General features: G+C 42.0%; 1 protein-coding gene across 5 annotated transcripts in view; it reads right to left on the bottom strand.

The window, feature by feature from the left end:
• KIAA0319 (KIAA0319 ortholog) overlaps window positions 1-22753 on the bottom strand; it is a 76219-nt gene that overhangs the window by 17522 nt on the left and 35944 nt on the right. For all 5 annotated transcript variants that reach the window (XM_027524401.1, XM_027524397.1, XM_027524398.1 and 2 more), the window contains 11 exons: window positions 21350-22092; window positions 18821-18998; window positions 16406-16504; window positions 14187-14284; window positions 13162-13249; window positions 12030-12122; window positions 10501-10633; window positions 6839-7067; window positions 3588-3711; window positions 2808-2940; window positions 1521-1669 (listed from right to left, as the gene is read on the bottom strand). In XM_027524401.1, coding sequence (XP_027380202.1) covers window positions 1521-1669; window positions 2808-2940; window positions 3588-3711; window positions 6839-7067; window positions 10501-10633; window positions 12030-12122; window positions 13162-13249; window positions 14187-14284; window positions 16406-16504; window positions 18821-18998; window positions 21350-22092 — 2067 coding nt within the window. The remainder of the gene's footprint in view (window positions 1-1520; window positions 1670-2807; window positions 2941-3587; window positions 3712-6838; window positions 7068-10500; window positions 10634-12029; window positions 12123-13161; window positions 13250-14186; window positions 14285-16405; window positions 16505-18820; window positions 18999-21349; window positions 22093-22753) is intronic.

Raw genomic sequence — 22753 nt, 5'->3', positions numbered from 1 at the left:
ATAATCATTCATTCACTCACTCATTTACTGAAGTGGCCAACATTTATGATTTGCTGTGAGTCCAGCACCGCACCACATGGAGGAGACAAATCCCTACAATAAAAGACTTCAACCACTCACAGTCCAACGGAAAAGTCAAAGAGACAAGTACCTAAAGCAAGATGGTGTAAGACTGGACCACACATTTCATATTCATGGTTTCATGGAGCTTGAAACCATCTCTGCACTTAGATTTCCAAGGAAGAGAGAAAGCACCATGTGGTCACTGGGACTCAGGGCTGTAGCTGTCAGCAGTCACAGAAGAAGAGTGAAGCCATCAGAAGTGCACTCCACAAACAAAAGAGAAGGCTACGTCCTTGCAAAGGGAGGCGGGAAAACAGCTAACGTGGACAGAAAAGGAATGACCTTTGTTTGGCCAAGCAGAGTTCAGCATCTGTTATGAACGAATAAGCAAACACCAGCATTTCTGGATAACCATGTGGCTAAGGGTTTGTGACATGGAACAACAGACTGGTTCCAAATAGGAAAAGGAGTACGTCAAGGCTGCATATTGTCACCTTGCTTATTAAACTTATATGCAGAGTACATCATGAGAAACATTGGACTGGAAGAAACACAAGCTAGAATCAAGATTGCCGGGAGAAATATCAATAACCTCAGATATGCAGATGACACCACCCTTATGGCAGAAAGTAAAGGGGAACTAAAAAGCCTCTTGATGAAAGTGAAAGTGGAGAATGAAAAAGTTGGCTTAAAGCTCAACATTCAGAAAACAAAGATCATGGCATCTGGTCCCATCACTTCATGGGAAATAGATGGGGAAACAGTGGAAATAGTGTCAGACTTTATTTTTGGGGGCTCCAAAATCACTGCAGATGGTGGTTGCAGCCATGAAATTAAAAGATGCTTACTCCTTGGAAGGAAAGTTATGACCAACCTAGATAGCATATTCAAAAGCAGAGACACTATTTTGCAAACAAAGGTCCGTCTAGTCAAGGCTATTGTTTTTCCTGTGGTCATGTATGGATGTGAGAGTTGGACTGTGAAGAAAGCTGAGCGCCAAAGAATTGATGCTTTTGGACTGTGGTGTTGGAGAAGACTCTCGAGAGTCCCTTGGACTGCAAGGAGATCTAACCACTCCATTCTAAAGGAGATCAGTCCTGGGTGTTCACTGGACGGAATGATGCTAAAGCTGAAACTCCAATACTTTGGCCACCTCATGCAAAGAGTTGACTCATTGGAAAAGACCCTGATGCTGGGAGGGATCGGGGGCAGGAGGAGAAGGGGACGACAGAGGATGAGATGGCTGGATGGCATCACTGACTCGATGGACGTGAGTCTCAGTGAACTCCAGGAGCTGGTGATGGACAGGGAGGCCTGGCGTGCTGCGATTCATGGGGTTGCAAAGAGTCGGACACAAATGAGCGACTGAACTGAACTGAAGGGTCTGTGAGATTGAGAAGTAGAAGGTGCCCAGCCCCCTCCACCGACGGATCCACCCACCCTCTGCCCTGACTCACCCTTCTTCACGGCCACGGTGAGGGTGGTCGTGCTGCTCAATCCCTGCTGGTCTTTCACTGTTAAACGGAAGTGGTAGGTACCCACCTGAAGACCGCTTACTGTGGCTATAGCTTTGTCGAAGTTTTCCATCTCCACTGTGCTGGGGCCTCTATGAAACATGACAGTCATTAACAATGAGCTCAAGGTATGAGAGTCTGAGAATGGCAGGCATGTTGTTTGTTATAGATGGTCTTTTTTTTTAATGGCAATAATATATACCATCTAGAGAATTCTAAGATAACTTTTTACTCATTTAGATTCTTGAGTTTTGTGTAAGAGGCACAAGCTAAATCCTATTTCAGACAAAATCTGCTGGATTCCTGGGAAGAGGATTTTGGGGTTATTTTTTTTTTTTTAATTGAGCTGTCAGTGAAATGATCTGTTTTTAGAAGATGGAGCCTTAGAAACCACTCCTACTTCTTTCGTTCTTTTTTATTTTGGCTGTACTGTGTGGCACGCAGGATCTGAGTTAGTTCCCTGAGCAGGGATCAAACCTGCGTCCCCTGCAGTGGAAGTGCACAGTCTCAACCCGTGGATGGCCAGGGAATTCCCTCTGCTATTTCTTCTTTAAATAAAATCTGCTGAAATCCTCAGCTATCTTTCAGGAGAATACGGAAGAGGAGGGATCAAGCCAGGTAACTGATTTAAGAGAGGAATTACAGCAGAGTTGTGAAGACTGGGCTCTATAGTCAGGAAGACCCAGGTTGACTCCCGGAGCTTGCTCAGCCCTGTGATCTCACTTATCTCTGCAAGCCTCAGTTGCTTTACCTTTAAAATGGGAATAATAGTATTTACCTCTTAAGAACTGATCTAGCATTCCACAAGATTAAGCATGTAAAGTACAAAAAAAAGTCTCAGGATACAGGAATCCCCTTGAACTCTGCACTTCTGCGTCTATAGTCACTGCAGGTGGTTTGAGAGTATGTAGACGTGGGGGGCTCTCATGAGGACACCCCCCCAGGTTCTCCTGCACCTCCTCTGTCAGGAAGCCCACCTCACCCCAAGACTGCCCTGTCCACCTGCCCTGCTGCCACCTCCTCTCCACTGTCAAGAAATGCCCATCCTGTCCATCCACGCCTGATGGAGAATTTAAACAATGGTGCCCCTCCACTTCTAGACACGAGCTTAAATCCTGACTCCTCAACAATCTCAAGTTGATTGCTTAATCTGGATCCTCCAGAGAACGGGAGTATTAGCACTGAGCCAGGGTGTGAACCCAGCTCTCAGTGACGAGATGGGCGGGCTACCTGACACGCTCCCAGCGGTAGAAGACAATGCCATGGTCATCGCTGCTCCTGCTCCCATCCAGGGTGGTGCTTTCCACTGGGAGGATCAGCTCCTTATCCGGGCCAGCCACAGCCACTGGAGGCCTGTTGTTTTCTAGAATTATAGAAATGGTGTGAAGAAGTAACATCTCTTTGCATGAAGTCTGCCATCTTCTGATTTCTTGATTTAAGCAAATTACTCATATTTGGATCAGGTGGCTACTAGAGTGTGCCCTGTCCTTTGGGAATCCTGGGGGGGATACATGCAGTCTCTTAGCTGACCCAGGAATTAAATATTCCAAGTTTAGACTGGGATGACAGATAGCAAGAAATACTGTTCTGTAATGTGTATATCTCTGGTTTCTTGAAGAGACCTCAAAAGTCATGGAATGGAACTCTAGTCAATTGCCAAAGTCTGGCCACAAGCCTTCTGCGTATCAAGCCACACATACCTACCAGCCTCTTCAAGAATGCAATTGAGCTTCGCAGCAGAGTGGGACATGGCATCAGAGCCCACAGGGTCTCTGCAGAGGGCTCTCATTTGTCCCTTGTGCTGTAGTTTAGGGACACCGTCAGGACACAATTCAGAACCACAAAAGAAAATTGGCTTTATATTAAGATTTAGCTCCTGCAGCCCCAATTTCTTGACAGTTCGAAGGCTTACGAGAATTTCCACCAAATTTGACTGGTCTGTAGCCCAGAAGCCCAGGTGTCATTTCTGTTTTAATCTCTGGGGCTAAATTCCTTTCCTATTTCACCTACCAGGCTGGACAGTCACGGTGACCACAGCCATGGACTGTTGCTTCGAAGAATCTGTCACCATCAGCTGAAACGTATAATCTCCTTCCTTCATTGCAGACAAATGAAGGTATGGTGTCTTTACTCCCTAAGTCATAGCAAATACAAAAATGAAAAGGAAAAAATAATATTAAAGAAGCACAAGTAATCAGCATGACAGAATGAAAAACTAGTGATTTTACTAAATGTGGAGAGCCTGCTTTTAAAAAATATATACATGTCCCAGGAAAATGGGATCTAAAGTCCACAGTATATCCTCAGACACAGTTTAAAGAATATAAATTAATATAGTCTTTTTGGAAGTCAATATGGCAGCATCCATTCAAATGTTAAAAGTACACACTCTTCAACCCAGCCTTTCTACTGAGTATCTACCCTAAAGAAAAGCTCACGTGTGTAATAATGGAGACTCCCCCATGGATGCTAAGACATTGCCTATAGAAAAAAAAAAGAAAAGGGAACATTCCAGATGATCATCAAAAGAGAAATGGCCAAGCCCACCATGATACACTATGGGAGGCTAGCTGCAAAGAAAGACGTTTAAAAGAATGAAGTAGATGTATACATTAAAAAGTGGAAAGATATCAAAGACATAATATGAATCAAAGAAAACTGTGCAACAATGGCTACAGTGTGGGAGATACTATTATATGTACTTTACACACATACAAACACAAAGATTCTGGACACACAGGTTAAACTCATCACAGTAATTATCTCATATAAAGGGACTTGGTTGAGGTCAAGGGGGGTTTCTGCTTTATCAGAATTTGAGGTTTTTTAACCACAGGAAATAAATCATGATCAAAAACAATTGTTTGTTATTTTCCCCCATATGTTATCACCTCTTGAATTTTTCTTTTTGTGCATGTATACTTTCTTTTTAACTTTTATTGATTATAGTTGATTTACAAAGTTTCAGGTGTCTAGCAAAGTGAATCCGTTACACGTACACATATTCTTTTTCGGATTCTTCTCCATTATAGTGTATTACTATATTGATTAGAGTTCAACACCTGTGCTATTCAGCAGGTCCTTGATGTAAAATAACTTTTTAAAATGCTAGGACAACAACACTTTTCAATAAGGTTTTTTTTTTCAGTTGAGTATACAGTAGTTTACTCTTGGACTATATCCTGCCAGGCTTCTCTGTCCATGGAATTCTCCCAGCAAGAATACTGGAGTGGGTTGCCTTGCCCTCTCCAGGGGATCTTCCTGACCCAGGGATTGAACGTGGGTCTCCTACACTGCAGGCAGATTCTTTACCATCTGAGCCACCAGGGAAGCCCAATATAGTAGGTCCTTGATGTAAAATAAATTTTTAAAATGCTGGGACAACAGAACTTTTCAATAAGGCATTTTTTTTCAGTTGAGTATACAGTAGTTTAACCTTGTTGCCTCCTGGTTAATACCCCTTTGGTTATTTTTGCTCCTGTGTTGCTGGAAATTTTTCCAGTTGTTGCCTAAGCTTAAAGTTCATGGCATCTTGGAAAGGATTTTTAAATTTAAGTCCTATCATAATGTATTTACTTTCACAGATCCTACGATTATCTATAGATAAATTTCTGTTCATGTTTTTCTTTTAGTTTTAAAGGAAAAATTTTTTTTAAATAATAGAAAATCAAGTGTGTTATCACAAGGGGAGTTGCTGAAATTAGAAATGCATTCTTTTAAGACCTTAAAAAAGGGCTTTCCCCTACTTTGACTCAATAGAGCAAAGTATTTTTTTTTCTGGAAAGCTCTTAGAGAAAGTATAATCTCCGGTACATGACTCAAAATTAACATGGTTACAGGAATGCTATGCTTACAGTTAAAAGGAAGCTTGCAGCAAATGCGAACTGAGCAGACAAATTTACTGAGAATTTTTAGTCTAAGTATAAAGAAGTCTGGTTTAAGAACTTATCTTTGTGACTGTCCCAGTTCATAAAAAGCACTACTCCTTTCAACACGGTAGTCAACCACGAGGCAGCAGCATCCTTACTGTGGCTAATCCGAGAGTGTTTCCAGCAAGTGGGCAGGTGCACAGAGCAACGAAGTTAGCCCTGCAGTCCGGCACAAGTGACCTCCTGTGGATCCAGGTCCCGCAGACATGGATGCACTGCCCCATTAGCTCTGGGCACATCATTCTCAGAAATTAAGGGAAAGAAATTTTGAAATATTTTTTTAACTGAAAAAATACAAAATAGTCCATGCTCTTGTTTGTATCCAAACTCCTCTGAATCCGAATGCCTAACCCAACAGCTGCAAACAGCATTTGCCACAACTCTCAGGTAGAGATGGACACTATACCACGTGCTCTCTAAGGGTATCCAGAGGACTCACAGCTCTTTCAAGTTCCATGCATCCAATCGGTCATTTTTAATTCATTATAATCACAAAGCTCTTCCCAGAAAGATCAAAAAAGTAAAGCAGGTCAGTCTTCACGGACTGTCTGACTTCATCACAAACACTAACAAGAAATTTATCTTGGACTGGTGAGACGGTGTTTGAAGGAGAAGAGGAAGGGTGCAATGTAAGGTACTATCTTTTTTTCCATTAAACTCTTAAATAATAACATAACTTCAAAGGTACCAAGCTGGTTAGCAACAAAAACCAACAGCTCTGGCCATCACCAAAAGAAGAATAAGTAAGCAGCTCACACACATGCATACAAATAGAGCAACATTTTATTGCTGTTTAATCTGTCTGTTATTACAGACAGATACATTAGAGATTGGAACCAATCAAAAGGTAAATACAAAGAGATCTCAACAAGAGACTGCTGGACCTAGAAACCATAACATGCAATTTCTAAAACTAGAAGGAACAAAAAACACAGGAATCTTCTGATAATGAGGTTTAAACTAGATTACTTCTAATGTTTACCCTAATATGTACTAAAATGATATTTCTGGACCTCAAGATCAAGTTTTCAACGTTTAAGGTCTACATTTCAACTAGGACCTGCTTAGTTGCTATTCTGGGCTTACATAGAGTGAGTGAGGGAAAGTGACATAAATTTAGAAGATTTGTGAGTTTAGCTACTCTCCTGATGGTTATAACAGGCAACTTTATAAAACATGTTTTCCGAATTTAGCTTCCCCCTTGTACCAATATTTTAGACGGATGGATGGATGATGGACAAAAAGAAAGACAGAAAGAAAGACGGACAGAATGAGAGACAGACGAACAGATAGCTAGAGAAATAGAAGTCTGAAGGCAGGATGAGAACGCACCTGCATAGCCACCTCTTGGTTCTCACTCCCAGGCACCAGGGACCACTCATAGAGGACAATCTGGTGATCATCACTGCTCTGGTTTCCATTCAAAGTGATGGAGTTCTGGGGCAAAGTTATAGTCTGATTTGGTCCCGCATTGGCAACTGGTGGGTAGTCCACAGCGCTGTTGACTATTAGGGCTGCCGTTGTGGAGTTAGTAGCTCCGTCTGAGTCTGTAACAGTCAACCTAGTGAAAGGACAGGAGGCCATTATACTGCATGAATCTGCCAAATCTTAAGGCAAGTGGTCAGCCGAGTCTGCCTATGTTTATTTCTCAGAACAACTCAGAGCAGAAACTTGAGGATGAAGCTGAGGAAAGAAGAGACCTGAGGATATATTTTTTGCTGTTTATTTACTTTATTTTTAGCTAGCAATATAGTCACACGATAGGGTTTTCTTTTATGTGGATTTCTCATGATTCTTCCAGACGCTGGATGAAGAAAACAACCCTGGCCAACACAGAAACCTCTCTCTGTTACCGGAGATTCAGAATGTATCAGTTTAAGTCCTGCCCTCAGGCCTGAACATGTAGAGGCAGAAAATCACTCACAAGTTTCAGATACAAAGCCTTTTAATTTTCTCATTCTTTCCTAGAGGACTAAGTATTAAGTGTTTTCAGGACACTCCTTGCAAAGCCATTTTAGAATTAAGCACTTTCAAATACAAATGATACTCAACCTACACAAACAACAGAGAAAGGGCTGCACTGACCCTCCTGTAGTAAACTCACTGGTGATGTGGCAACTGGATCAGTGAAATAAGGCCACTATATCTTTCTGGAATAAAGATGTTAATTCAGAGTAGTAGTGCATGTTTACCAGGTATAAACAGGACTATGAGAATAAAGCTCCGGAAAGAATACAGGACATATTTGTAGGTAAGGTACTTACAGGGGGCCCAGGTATTCTGGGCCTCTAGCCCACATATTCCATACAACCAAGATCCGAACTCCAGTTCTCACTCTGACAGGAAACCAAACACCTAAGATCCTTCCTCCACAACCAAGTTTAGTCAGAATACATTCTGAGTCCTTAAATAAATGGCTCGAAAATGACCCAAGATTCTACTCTAAGAAGTCATTAGTAGAAGAAAAAGAACAAAGTAAATCAAAAGTAAATAGAAGTAAGTAAATAGTAAAGACAAGAACAGAAAAGAACAAATTAGAAAACAAGCAAATAGATTAAAGCAGTTCTAGTTAGGTTCTGCTGCTGCTGCTAAGTCACTTCAGTCATGTCCAACTCTGTGTGACCCCACAGATGGCAGCCCACCAGGCTCCCCCGTCCCTGGGATTCTCCAGGCAAGAACACTGGAGTGGGTTGCCATTTCCTTCTCCAATGCGTGAAAGTGAAAAGTGAAAGTGAAGTCGCTCAGTCGTGTCTGACTCTTAGCAACTCCATGGACTGCAGCCTACCAGGCTCCTCCGTCCATGGGATTTTCCAGGCAAGAGTACTGGAGTGGGGTGCCATTGCCTTCTCCGTTAGTTAGGTTCTATGAAAAGATAAATAAAATTAACAAACCCCTTAATTAAACTAATCGAGAGAAAAAGAGAACATAAATCACCAATACTGGAAATGAAAAAGGGGTTATCATCACAGATCCTACAGACTTGAAAGGATAATATGAAGATATTATGAACAACTTAATTTCAAAAAATATGATGATTTAGTAGGAATGCACAAACTTGTTGAAAAATACAATTTACTAAAAACTGACACAAGAAAAAACAGATACACATCATTATTAAACAACTGTATTCCAATATAAAACTTAAAAAAAGAAAAAGTAAAAAACAGAAAATCTAAATAGCATTACATCTATTAAAGAAATCAAATTTATTATCAAAACTTTCCCAAAAAGAAAATTCCAGGTCCAGACGATCTTACTGATTAATTCTATCAAACATTCAAGAAAAAAATGCCACCAGTTATTCATAAATAATTCAGAAAATAAAGGAGATGAACTTGTTTTATTTGGCCAGTATAATCCTCACACCAAACCTTAACAAAGACAAACATAGAGGGAGAGAAAGACAGAAACCAAATCTTTCATGAGGACAGACATAAAAATATTTATAAAAATATTATCAACTTGAAGCCCATTTTATATAAAAAGACTATCATGATAAAATAGGGCTTACTCCATGAATGTAAGGTTGACTTAACATTCAAAAATCTCACACAGTATATAAAACTAACTCAAAATAGATCACAGATTTAATATAAAATCCAGAAATACAAAAACTTAAAGAAAGAAACCAGGATCTTTGCAATTTGAGGAAACAACAGCTACCTAGACAGAACACAAAAAGCATGAAACATAAAAGAAAAAAACTGATAAATTAGACAATCAAACTTTAAAACTTTTGCCCTTTAAAAGGTACCATTAAGAGAACAAAACTTCATATACTGGGAGGAAATACCTATAACATATATAAAATAAAGAACTTGTTTCAGAATGTATAAAAATTTTACAACTAAATAAGACAAACAATGTAATTTTTAAAATAGGAAAAAGATCTGAATGGAGCTTCACAAAAGAAGTTACATGAATGGCCAATAAACACCTACAATATGCTTAATATCATTAGTTATCAGGAAAATGCAAATTAAAACCATGAGATATCACCATCCATCAAAGTAGATAAAATTAAAAAGAATGATTACATCAAGTGTTGGTAAGGATGTGGAGGTTGAAAATTTAATATACTATGAGTGGGAATGTAAAATAATAATATACCCACTTTGGGAAAGAGCTTGGAAATTTCTTAAAATGTTGAACAAACTCAACACAGGACCTAATTCTTCCACTGGGGGGTATTTACCCCCAGAGAAATGAAAATATATGTCCACAAAAGACTTGTATGCAAATGTCCATGGCAGCTTTATTTATAATAGCTCAAAGCTAAAAACCCCAGAGCCCATATAGATGAAAGGATAAGTAAACTGTGGTATATCCGTACACTGGAATAGTACTCAGCAATTAAATGGAATATGCTATTGATAGAGACAACAGCATGGATGAATATCAAAATCATTTGCTGAGTGAAAGAAACTAAGAAAAAAGGAGCACATACTGTACAATTCCACTTATATGAAATTCTAGAAAGTGGCAGAAAGCAAGCCAGTGGTTGCCCAGAGACAGGGATGGAGGGAGGAAGGGATTGCCAAGGGGCATGAGAAAACTCTGGGGATGATGGAAATGTTTATTATCTTGACTCTGACAATGGTGCAACAGTTATATACATATGTCAAAACTCATCAAACTTTATATCTTAAATATGTGCAGTTTATTATACTTCAGCTATACCTTAAAAAGCTATAAAAAGATAAATAGATAAATCACATAACTCTGCCTCACACTGACTCAGAAGATAGAAACTTTCTTTCACGTTTCTTAACACAGCAAAAATAGGTGCCACGCCATACTGCTACTGACAACCAAATCCAAAGGCTTCCCATGCATAGACACTTGCAGTTTATATTACTGATCAGAGTACAAAGTGGCTGCCAACCAAAACCCCCGACAAAACCAAATCTGCCCTGTTTCCTGATGAAAATGAAAAGATGCATCAATTTAAGGAAAGAGTCAAATGATCAGTGCTGGAAACTGAGCCCACTTGCCTGAAAGTATAGTTTCCAGGAACAAGGTTAGACAGATGTAAGACGGCGGAATCAGCTGAGGTCTTCTCTTCTCGGAAGGGCCCATTAACTTCTTCCCAGTGATAACTCACGATTTTAGTATCATCTGTACTTTCTAGAAAGATTGAAAATAAATGAAAACTAGAATTAAATACAAGGATATTAAAACATCAATTTCATGATTAATATCATTGAGTGTTTAAATTTGTATTTATTTGAAATTATTTAATTGCAAAGATTTCAATGGCCATACATTATGTGCTAAAAGGAAGATTTCTTCTTCTCCCTAAATTATCATCATGATTTTTCTCCTGGATTTCCACCAGATTTGAGTCAGGGTGCTTCCACTCAGTTGTGAATTTAAATGGCACAGTGACAGGCACTATTGATTTTTTTTTTAAAACTCACTTTAACTACAGCACATGATATCTTACTGATAATTTAAGTAAGTATCTGACTGACAGATTCATAAAGAATTCAGAGGTGCTTCTATATAATTACAAAACACTTTTTACCACCCTAATCATTAAGTGTAAATCCAGAGAAAGACTGTACCCTACATGAAAACCTCCCACCTCTACTTCAAAAGACAGTAAACAAAATGTACTGTGCAGAATAACAGTAATTTAGACCTAGAAGGGAGCCAGTTTCATCTCATTCATTTAAGGAAAGAAACTTCGCTGTGACAGATTAATAATCCTGAACAGTTTCCTGTAACCAAGCTACACTAAATTAGAGGAATCAAGACATAATGCATCCTCTCATAAATATTTTCATTTAAAATGTGCTTTATTTTCGTTGCTAAGGGGGCAATAGAGACATTTATATTGGAAGAGATGCAAAAGACTGTGTCAGTGTGATATGTATATATTTCTGTATCTGTGCAGACTTGCAAAAAGGAGCAGCTCTAGTGACTGACAGGTACTCTTCTCTAGGAACCAAGGCAAGTATTCTTCACTCACTGGATTTGGTATTAGCTTTGTGATTTGACAGACATAAATGCAAATACCAGTGACACTGATATGGCTGAACATATTTTGAATATGGTGTCAAACACAGGATATGTTTTCATCTACTCTCATTTGCCTGGACCCACGAGGTTACACTGGGTCCCTTTCTACATACACTAATTGAAGGAATGAATTCTGAATTAAATGAACAAAACTCTGCCTTCCCTCACTAAAGACATCTCTTCTACCATTTGTTAAAAGTGACTTTCCAAAGGCTCATCACATAGACTGCATCGAAAGGAGGGTCTTTCCTAATTGCTTTAATTCCGATGCAATAGCTAGGCCCTAAAGGACTTTTCTCATAGACAAATGAGACATAACTGAAGGGAAATTCAGCCAAGGCAGAGAAGTTGTGCTAAAGGAGCTGAAGGACTTGACTATACAGACAGATGCCCATCTATTGATGAGTTAGCCCGTAAGTCCTCTCAGCTTCAGCAGAGAGCTCCCATTACATCTCATGGTTCGTGGGGCAAAACCCTTGACACGAGGCAGGGTACCCACGGCTGCCATCGATGAGAGCCGACACCAATGGCAGGGAGAGCTCCTGTCTCTCGGGAGAAGCGATTGCTGTGGGAGGCAGGTTGACTCTTCCAGCTGCGAGACAGAAAAAAATGACGCGGATTGAGTCATGTTGTATTCTGTATACACCACCACCGAAATAAACCATCTAACTTTCAAACACACTGGTCATCAATATCCTGTCCAGACGGTGCTTATCCTACAGGCCTTGAGTGTGCAGAGTGCTTGTTAATGTTTTGGGATGTTTCCATACATTTCAGGAGCATGTCTGCGGGTTTAGATTTTTGTACAAAAACCCCAGGCTCAATGAACACGTGTAATAACAACCAAGGGGCTGGTGACAGAGTTTGAGCAGCAACTGCAGAAGAGGAGCCCTGGAGTATGGTTCCAGCTCCTATGATTAACTGGATCTCCAATCTTTGACCGAAGGCTCCCTCATCACCCCTGAGGTAGAGGCTGGAGCGGGGGTTGGCACCCAGTTGGTCCACTGCCCTTATGTCCAGCGGAGGGGATGGAGGAGGTTCAAGACCACACCACGCTCCACGCACAGAGCCAGAGCCGTGCCCACCCTGACAAAGGGCCACTGTTTCTAACTCACACAAGTGCACTGACCCATGGCTAGTGGTAGCCTGAAAGGACCGGGGGGCTTGAAAGCCCATGGCATGCATTTTCCTTGATCCCTGAAGGTGCTCAGTTAAATGTATTTGAAAAGCTTTCACCTAAGGTCAAGCTGAGTCAGGGAACCAAGGTAGAAAAGTGTCAGATGGAGGAGGCTAAGGCACAGACAATTTGCCACTGACCTGAGGCTTCCCTGGTGGCTCAGATGGTAAAGAATCTGGCTGGCTACAGTCCATGGGGTCACAAAGAGTCAGACAAGACTTAGAAACTCACACTTAAGAAGAGAAAGCAATAACCTTGCAACCCTGCACAGCAGTGTCAAGTGAGTACTAAGCACTATACTAAGAAAGCAGAAAGAAAAAAAAAAACCCATGTCATCTTTGCATGGTCTCTACAATGGTGTCCAATGCAAAACTAAATAATATATTACCGTGTAGTTCAGGCACCAAAAGGCGAGGGAGACCTATACCACAGGTTCTCTTCCAGCCAAGCTTACCTGGCTTCACGGTGACATTTACAAATCCCTCTCCAAAGGCATTTTCACCAGAAACTGCTACTTTGAAGGCATAACGTCCTATTGACAACTGCAAGATAAAGAAAAGTTACACCAGCAAACGTGCAAACAACAGGATGCGTCCACTGCCTAGAAGATCCTTAAATATTCCAGAAGCTGTTCTCCTGAAGTCAGCACAGAGCAGGGGCTTGGGACCTAGGGACACACTGCCATGTCTGAAGCCTGTACTCTAGAACACTGACGATCAGCTGGGAAGGACTTCAGCTTCATTACAGACGTCCACAGGCCTTAAGGAGGCATTCGTGAAATGGACCAGCCAAGGGTGGCCATTCGCAAAGTTGCATGTATGGGAATCCTGCATTTTTACCAAGTAGATCTGGTGGGTCAGCTGTCCCAGGTCCAGATGCCAGTCTTTGAGAAACAGCGCTCAGTGACAAGGGGATGGTGATGCTAACTTGAGTTGCACCAGGAGCTGTGCGGTCTCAGAAATGAAGACAACATAATCGTCTATGGCCATCTAAAACGGGGACATGTTTTCTCCTGTGATGGCTTACATCTTGGAGCAATATTTGGTAGTCAAACCATTTGTGAACTGGAATGAATTTTTGGCAATCCTAGAAATGTGCCTAAGAATCAGAGATGACTCTGACACTGCAAAAGGGGCAAGGGTTGGAACACAGGCTTTAACCTCACTACAGACCCACATCAGCCTTCTTCCCCAGACTGATATGCAAAGTAAGTCAAACGAAGAAAAAGTTCCTGAAAGCCCCTTTATTCACATCTGCCTGTCTACCTACACACTTGAAATATAATTCATTAATGTGTGTGCTCAGTTGCTCAGTCACGTCCAACTCTCTGTGGCCCCAGGACTGTAGCCCACCAGGCTCCTCTGTCCACGGCTCTCTTTTTAATCTTAATCATAACAGAGACTCTGGGTTCAACAGCTAAGAAAGTGACACTGAATTTTTAGGTACGCTGTCAATTAAAACCAGTCACCAGTTACTTACTTGAGAGACATTAAGAGCCTGCGTGTGTCTCTGTTTTATTTCTCCTTGGTAGTCTTCAGGGTGGCTTATTAAACTCCATTCATAGCTGTAAGTTGTTTCTGAGAGCCAAAGAGAAGAATGAGTAGTTATAAATTCTTAGAGGTCACTATAATTTGGGCAGAGGAAAGAAATTGAGAGTCGTCAATCTATTAGCAGAAATTAATTTAGGTATGTTGAACCCAACTTTCAATTATCATCCAAGTAAGGAATAATAAGGTTTATGTATCTTTTGAATGTAAAATTTATTTTTTATTATAAGAACACATAACTTATAAAAATTGAGAAAATGTAGAGAGTTTTTTTTTTTTTTTTTAAGGGCCCTAATTTCATTGTTTGCACTTGATGACTTTCCTTCCCGACTGCTACACCTGACTATATAATATAAATTTTAACATAATATAATCCACTGTGCTATGGATTTTTTCTCCTTTATTTTTCTCCTTTTAATAAAAAGCAAAAACAAAACAAAACAAAAATAAATAAAAAGCAAGAAGATTTTAATTCATCTGTTGTAGGGGTTTATATAAGGACGTAAGAACAGATTAAACCTCTATATGTTAAGACGAACCTATCTTCTACTTTGTGATACTAGTCATTAAGGCATGAGATACGTCAGCTGAAAGGGATAAATTACAAACGCCAAGTATCATCATTTATGCCTAAATTTTGATCCATGTGTGACAGGGAGAAACGAATAAAGGAACTAACCTGAATGAGCAATATTCAAACACCAGAGGAATGAATATATTTTGAGAAAGAATGTATTTGACAGGTCACAAGTTCAAACATTTGCTGAACAGCAGAGTGCTGGACCAGCAGAAGAAAGAGCGTTTTAAACAACGTGTTTTTGAACAGCTGTTGTCACTACAGTGTCTGCAAACAAATCTTTGTGCACATGTGACCTCCCTCACCTGACAGGAGAATCATTCCAGGTTCTGTGGGCTGTGCGTGCTAAGTCGCTTCAGTCGTGTCCGACTCTATGGGCTGTAGCCTGCCAGGCTCCTCTGTCCACGGGATTCTTCAGGCAAGAACACTGGAATGGGGTGCCATTCCCTTTTCCAGGAGATCTTCCTAACTCAGGGATCGAACCTGTGTCTCTTATGGCTCCTGAACTGGTAGGCGGGTTCTTAACCATTAGCGCCACCTGGGAAGCCCTCTTATTACAAGTCAAAAGCAAGCATATGGAAACCTCTCCTGTTCTAAGATTATCACTCTGTTTTACATCATTGGAAATGTAGGACTTGGGACTTCACTGGTGATCTAGTAATTAAGAATCTGCCTCACAATGCTGGGGACGCGGGTTCGATCCCTGGTCAGCAAACTAAGGTCCCACGTGCCGCAAAGAAACTAAGCCCAAGCACTACAACGACTGAGCCTGCGCATTCTGGAGTCCATGAGTAATAGCTAAAGAGTTCATGCACCCCAACAAAGATCCTGTGTACTGACACTAAGACCCAGTGCAGCCAAATAAATAGATAAGTATTTTTTAAAAGACATAATTCTCGACTTAAAAAAAAAAGAAAATGTGTGACTTTTTATTCTGAGGAATATACTGGATTTAATTCCTATCCTCTTACTCCGTTTTAAACTATTTCAACAAACTTTAAAGCTTATGATCATCAAGGCCTCAAGAGTGACATATCCAGGTTGTGAAAAGGAATCCAAGTGTAAAAACCCAGTAAAGACTCCTTAAGGACACACCAGCAAATGGGCCCCCTACTGGTCCCAGTGCGTTAGTCGCTTATTCGTCTCCGACTCTGCGACCCCGTGGACTGTAGCCTGTCAGACTTCTCTGTCCATGGAATTCTCCAGGCAAGAATACTGGAGTAGGTAGCCATTCCCTTCTCCAGGGGATCTTCCAGACCCAGGGATGGAACCTGGGTCTCCTGCATAGTAGGCAGATTTTTTTTTTTATCTTCTGAGCCACCAGGGAAGCCCATTGTCCCAGAAAGAGAGAAAAGTGAAGTCTCTCAGCCGTGTCCGACTCTTTGTAACCCTATGGACTGTAGCCTGCCAGGCTCCTCCATCAGTGGGATTTTCCAGGCAAGAATACTGGAGTGGGTTGCCATTTCCTTCTCCAGGGGATATTCCTGACCCAGGTATTGAACCTGGCTCTCTCCACACTACAGTCTGAGTCACCAGGGAAGCCCACTGGTCCCAGAGAAAAGTCAAACTCTCACCTGCAGGTGGCGCTGGCACAACAGAAGCCTTCAGTTCAACTTCATCTGCTGGTGAAGTTATGACTATGTTCTCGCCAGCAGACACCATGAGTTGTTTCACTGAAAGTTAATTAGAAAAAGTACATTTCATCATATACTCTAATGATGCTATAATAGATTTTTTTAGTATCCATGAAATAAAATAACATACTTCTGTAATAGTTCTTCATCTGACTTTATCGAAGATACTTTTTTCCCCCTCTGACTAGTAACTGAACTGTACCCCATATTAGGCTGCAGGGTAGATTTCATCCATTTAAAACTGTCTATGTGAGTAGGCACTGTGGGGAAAATAATGCTTCAGGTTGACTTAGCCAAGGTGTCAGTGACAAGACTTGTGTGAAACAGGTGGGATACTGCAGATCAGGGCTATTTTTTCCTCTTGCTACCAGTTTTGCTTGACTCTCTAGTAGGTGCTATTTTTAGTCATAAAAAGATGGAGTGTAATCATAAGTGTTTCTGAATCATTATTCATACACCACTCAGTTCTTCTGATAGTAACCCCATGTACTGCTGCAATGGCCTTGCTCTTGGAACATTTCCAGGAGAAAATAAATCCAGGCAACCTCAGTGGTAAAAAGGCTATTTTAACTCAAGCAGTAGGCACATCCACTCTCACTAAATCAGCATTCAGAACAATGGTTCCTTGCTCTATAGCCAAGATTACATTGATACAATTGACTGGACTCAACAGGACATCAGCCTCACTTGTAAAACACCATTGAGATAGGTCAAGATATCACATAGAGAAAAGAAAAGATTAAAAAAAAAAAAAGCTGAGTGCTTTCTAGAGGTCCCAGCTACTTGGAGGTGTTAGAGAGACACGTGGCTCATTTAAATCCACTTTTCTCCTCCTGGTTTGTATTCAGTCCCTTGAGTGCCTTCCTAGACCAGCTATAGTGGGTTTGCTGCCCTCTCTGGCTCCTCTTCCCTATCTTACTCTTTGTAAGAAAGATCAGCAATTGTGAACTAAGAAAGGACACTGGTTCCAATCCCTCACTTTAGAAATTGAGCCCTAGAAAGGCAATGTGAGTTGCAACAGATATTTAACTAATTTAAATGTGTTCATTTCAACAGTCGCTTACTTACCAGATTGAACACTGCCAAGGGCTTTAAAATGATCAATTCATTTCATCCTCTAAGCTCTCTAGACAATAGATGCTATTAGAACCCAAGGATGCTAATTCCCAGGCCAGCTTCCTTTTCATTATAGTACTATCCAGCATTTCCTCCAGCATTGTCCTTCTCTCTACTGAAGCTCAGGATCACAGTAAATAACCAAAGAAGAGAGTGAAAGTGAAAATAGCTCAGTCGTGTCTGACTCTCTGCAACCCCTATACAGTCCACGGAATTCTCCAGGTCAGAATACTGGAGTGGGTAGCTGTTCCCTTCTCCAGGGGATCTTCCCAACCCAAGGATCGAACCCAGGTCTCCCACATTGCAGGCAGATTCTGTACCAGCTGAGCCACCAGGGAAGCCCAAGAATACTGCAGTGGGTAGCCTTTCCCTTTTCCAGTGGATCTTCCTGACCCTGGAATTGAACCAGGGTCTCCTGCATTGCAGGCAGATTCTTTACCAACTGAGCTACCAGGGAAGCCCAAAAGAAGAGAGGGTAATCCTGAAAGGATATCACCCACAGAAAGGCTCAGGAAATATGACAAAAGTCTCTAGTAACTTCTTGAGTATTAAATCTAATGGGAGCTTTTCAGTCATCCTATAACACACAGACTCCTCATCACTCGGCTTCCAACGTGGAACCCGCTCCTCTCTCCTTCCGTCAGTCCACATCTGCTCGCTCGCTCCTACCTTTCAACCATGACCACCCGGTCAGCTCCGTAGGCTCCTTCTGTTCCCCCAACTCCTAATACAAAGACAACCCCAATGTTCCATCCCTCAGGCCTCTCCCCAGCTCACCTCCCCACTCTCCCTGGACAGCCTTCAACAATCACCTCTCCACCAGTGACATCTAGCTCTTTATCTTCAGCCTGACTACTCAGCTAATTTTCAGTTCCAGGCGTTTATATGCCTCAGCGTGCTCTCTGCTCCCTTAGCAGTCTCTCACAGTATATTGTATGAGATCCTGTATTGCCATACTGTTTGCCATATGTATCAAACCATATATTTATCTGTTAGACTGGTCCTCTAGATCACAGACTCATGGAGGGAAAAGACAATATCTATTCATTCTTTTAATTCCCAGTGCCTAGCACTATTTCTGGCAAACAACAGATGCTCAACAATGTGCCCAGAGGGAATGAGCAAACTTTGAAAGTTGCCACCACTATGAATATAGTATTTATAGTATAGGAATATAGAATATAGTATGAACACAGCATGTCTTCAGCACATTTCTTCCAGGTGTATTTTTTAACTTACCTGTCCTGGGAGCAGTGGGAGCAGATCTGGGCTGCTCAGATGGGATGGTGCTGGTGGGAAGGGTTGGAATGCTATGCTCTGTGCTCCACGGGGTGACTGCGAGAACCGGGCTCTTCTCCACAGTGGCGGGGCTGACCTCCAGGCTGGCTGGAGGAGGATCATGGGATGGCATTAGGACCTAGGCGATCAATTACAAGGATAAGTTGTTAGAGGGGAAACAAGGTTGAATAGAGCCAGGTCAGTAAACTCAGGCTAATAGGACAGGGAACCAAAAGGGGAAGTTGGAGTGCAAAACCCACAGAAAGAAAAGCTGTCACTCAAACATTAACTGGAGAGGGGCACTGGTATTTACTGAAAAGGTACTCACTTTTGCAGTTCACTTAGCCACTAAAAGGTGAAATGTGTTAATACTCAGTGGTGGGGGAAAAGAACACGGTTAACCTGTGATACTTTATTTTTTAATGGAAAGTCTTAAAGTGTTTAAGACAATTACAAGGACAGAAAAATACGGAAACTTTGAAAAGAAACATACACCAAAGCAGGGGGAAAAAAAAACCAAACACTTCTGATAATATCACTACTTAAAAGACTGTTTAGCAATTTTTAATGGTTGAGATTATAATACACAGTCAATTCAATCCAGCTTTCCTTACTTACTCTAACCCTAAGCACTGATATCTTAAATAACATTCTTCTTTTTTTTAAAAAGAAGTCTTAATTGGTTTATGTTCCTTTATCTTCTGATGTGCCTTCTTGTACCTTGAAATACACTAAATTTTCCCATGACTTGTCCTCCAGTCACTGTATTGCGAGTTGCATTTGGCTTCCCCTGATCAACTCGCTCACTGCGTCTCACCGAGTCCTGGCCTTTCCCAAGCAAGTACCCTCTGGACTCTCAACTGTTCTCCCCACAGGGCAGCCTCCGTGTCTACCTCACTGAGCTTCTGCTCTTAGCACTTGAACCTTCTCTCTGCCTCGGTACGTCTTCTCTCCCAAAGGTTCCCATTCTTTTCACCTGTGTTTTTCATGGAAAGTTCCATACAGTTTATATCCTCTCCTTGGTATCTCCCTCCCCCAGTCCAACTGATTCATATCACTAGTGAGTTTCTAGCAACCTCAGAACCTGTTGGGTCTTGAAGAAACTGCAGGGGGTTGAGAATACATCATCCCCAAATAAGACACTCTGGCAAACTGATTATTTTGAACTAAAGGTACTTGGAAAATTGTCAGTGTAAAAAGAACACTCTGACCCTCCTCTGTCCCCCTGAAAGCAAGAGGCAAATCTCCATGGGAAAGGGAACTTTCCTTTCAAGGATTATCTACAACTTAAAGCAGCTCAAAAAAATTTAAATGTGACTATAGGGGGAAATTTGTATTTTAGTGGAAAATAAAGCATTGTACCAGGAGGACAGAAGGTAACCTTTTCACCAGAGACAAGAAATTTAGGGCTGAGAAGGCTGAATAAACAAACTTTGTGTTAAAACAACAGGCCCAAAATAGAGTCACTTACGCCAAGTCCCTAAAGCAAGACTTACAGTTTCAGCTCTCCCAGAAATGGAAGCTTAAACCAGTCAATCAGGAATTATCTTAAGGTAATCTGCTTGATAAACTCCCACTGCCCCTTAAAGGAAAGTAACCTTGCAATAATCAATCCACTTGCCTGCCTTGTATAATTTCCTTGTTTCCAACTCCCTTCTGCCTAAAAATGTCTTTCATTTTGTACAGCTCCTCGGAACTCCTTTCTATTTGCTATACTGGATGCTGCCTGATTTGAATGCAGATATATTTGTTCAAACTCTTAATAATGTTAATATGCTTCAGCTTAATTTTTTAACAGATACTTATCTTTAACAGATATTTTGTCACCAATTTACTACCCCAAGCCAAAACCTCTTTGGCTTGTCAATTCTTCACAGATTTATTGTTTCTCCTGTTAACCAGGAGGAAAAAAAAAAAAAAAAAAACTTAGAAGAAAAAATTTTTTCTGCTCCTACAAAACCTACCACAAGAGATTTGCAAAGCCTCTGTCTATACATGCTGCATTATATGGGCTGGCTTCAAAACTTCTAAAAAACCCTCATTCATCTTAGATACCAGCAGAGGCATCTAAATCATCACTAGGTGGCTGACTTGTGAAGGCAAAAGAACTATTTGCTCTTTTAAACAGTCTGGTCATGAGAGCCCAACAGAGGAACAAGATGTTAGGTCTGGAAGGTTCTGAGAGCCATCTTTCTTGCCAATACCTTAATAGGTGCCCTTAAGAGGAAACTTCTTGTGTCCTCCACCTAATGAGACTGTGTGGTTTAGTTGCCAAGTCGTGTCCGACTCTTGGTGACCCCATGGACTGTAGCCTGTCAAGCTCCTCTGTCCAGGGGATTTTCCAGGCAAGAGTACTGGAGTGGGTGGCCATTTCCTTCTCCAGGGGATCTTCCCTGATCCAGGGAGGCGCCTCCTGAATTGGCACCACTGAGCCTGGCTCCAAAGTGAACTCAGCCCCTCCCCAGCCACACACACACCAGCCACACCCACCTCTTTCCCAGAGCTGTTGCCGGCTTGCCCGTGGAGCTGAGAAGTCTCTCTCTCCAGTTCTTCTCCTGGAGGTGGGGCAGTGACCAAAGGAAGCAATAACATCTCCGGAGAGGGTTTTGGAGCCGGGGTCCATGCTGACTCATTTGGCTTATGGAGCTCTGGGTCCTCCAGCTGCTTCTCCGCTGGTGCTGCAGGGCTGTCTCCAGCAGAGGAGTTGAAACCTCCCTCACTACCAGGCAGCAAGCCCCAGTCCGTGTACTCTGCACTCCCCCGGGGCTCCTGCTTGCTGATCGGCTGGAAGAGGTTCTGCTCCAGCTCCCTGTAGTCATCTGAGTACTCAGACATGTCCAGGCCCTGATCTTTGCCCAGGAAGGGTAGGTCCTTTCTGATATCCTCAAGTGAGTCCCCCCAGATTCCCGATGGGGCGTCCCTGTTCAGCATCACCTCCCCGTAGTCCAGCAGCGGTGCGGGCCTCTGAGCGGGCCTGAGCACAAAGGTCAGGTAAGACCTGATGGAGCCCATCTTCTTGGGCTCGCAGCTCTCTTTGTGCGGGCAGCTCACCAGGTAGCAGCGGCCCTCAAACCACCAAGCCAGGTCACAGCTGGACAGGTCACAGCAGGCGGATGTGCAGTCCCCCAAGGGGGTGGTCTGAGGCACCGGCATGATTTTGCTAGTTTCCAAGTTAGGAGAGATGATGGCATTGGAATACGTCCTCCCCTCACTGCACTGCGTCCAGGCACAGCCTGCAAACACGCCAGCCACCAATAAGGAAGCGAGGCAGGTCACTTCTGGCAAGCAAATAAACCACCAGCACCTCCTACAGGAAGTCCCCTGCCTTATCGTACAGCCCACCCATCAACACCCCCATCAGTACACCTGTCCTCACACCCTTCCACCCCAACCCATCCATCTACAGATTCTTCCATGTGTCCATCTAACCTTCCATCTTCTCTCTTTATATGGTGCTACTTCACTTAGTGAAGAGAAGCGTTCTTTTCTATGTATGTATTGCTTTTACACTGTCTGTAACATTTTGTTCCTCACCCAAAATCCAGTTATAAAGGTTCACTTTAGGAACAATGTCTTATTGTTGTTGCTGTTAACTGAATGTTTAAACATCTCAGCTTATTCTGATGACAGGGAATTATCAAAAGAGAGAAAAACTCATCTGAAATATAGGTCTAGAATAACTAGCTTTAAGCCGATTCTAAATAATGAACCACAAACGTTGCCAACTGGCAAATCAGTAGGCAGAAGACTGGTGCTTCCTAAGTGCGATCTGCAGACACGGTGGGGCAGGCCACAGACTCTGTGACCAGCCCACGGCGTGGTAAGGGAAGCCGGGGCTTTTAGAAAACTTGGTAGCAATCTGTCATTCCCTGGCACCCAAGGACAAAATCACTT

The sequence above is a fragment of the Bos indicus x Bos taurus genome, chromosome 23 (genome assembly GCF_003369695.1).
Source record: "Bos indicus x Bos taurus breed Angus x Brahman F1 hybrid chromosome 23, Bos_hybrid_MaternalHap_v2.0, whole genome shotgun sequence".
In the NCBI taxonomy this organism is placed as follows: Eukaryota; Metazoa; Chordata; class Mammalia; order Artiodactyla; family Bovidae; genus Bos; species Bos indicus x Bos taurus.
Note: the sequence above shows the minus strand (reverse complement) of the source record. Positions and strands in the feature narration are given on the sequence as shown.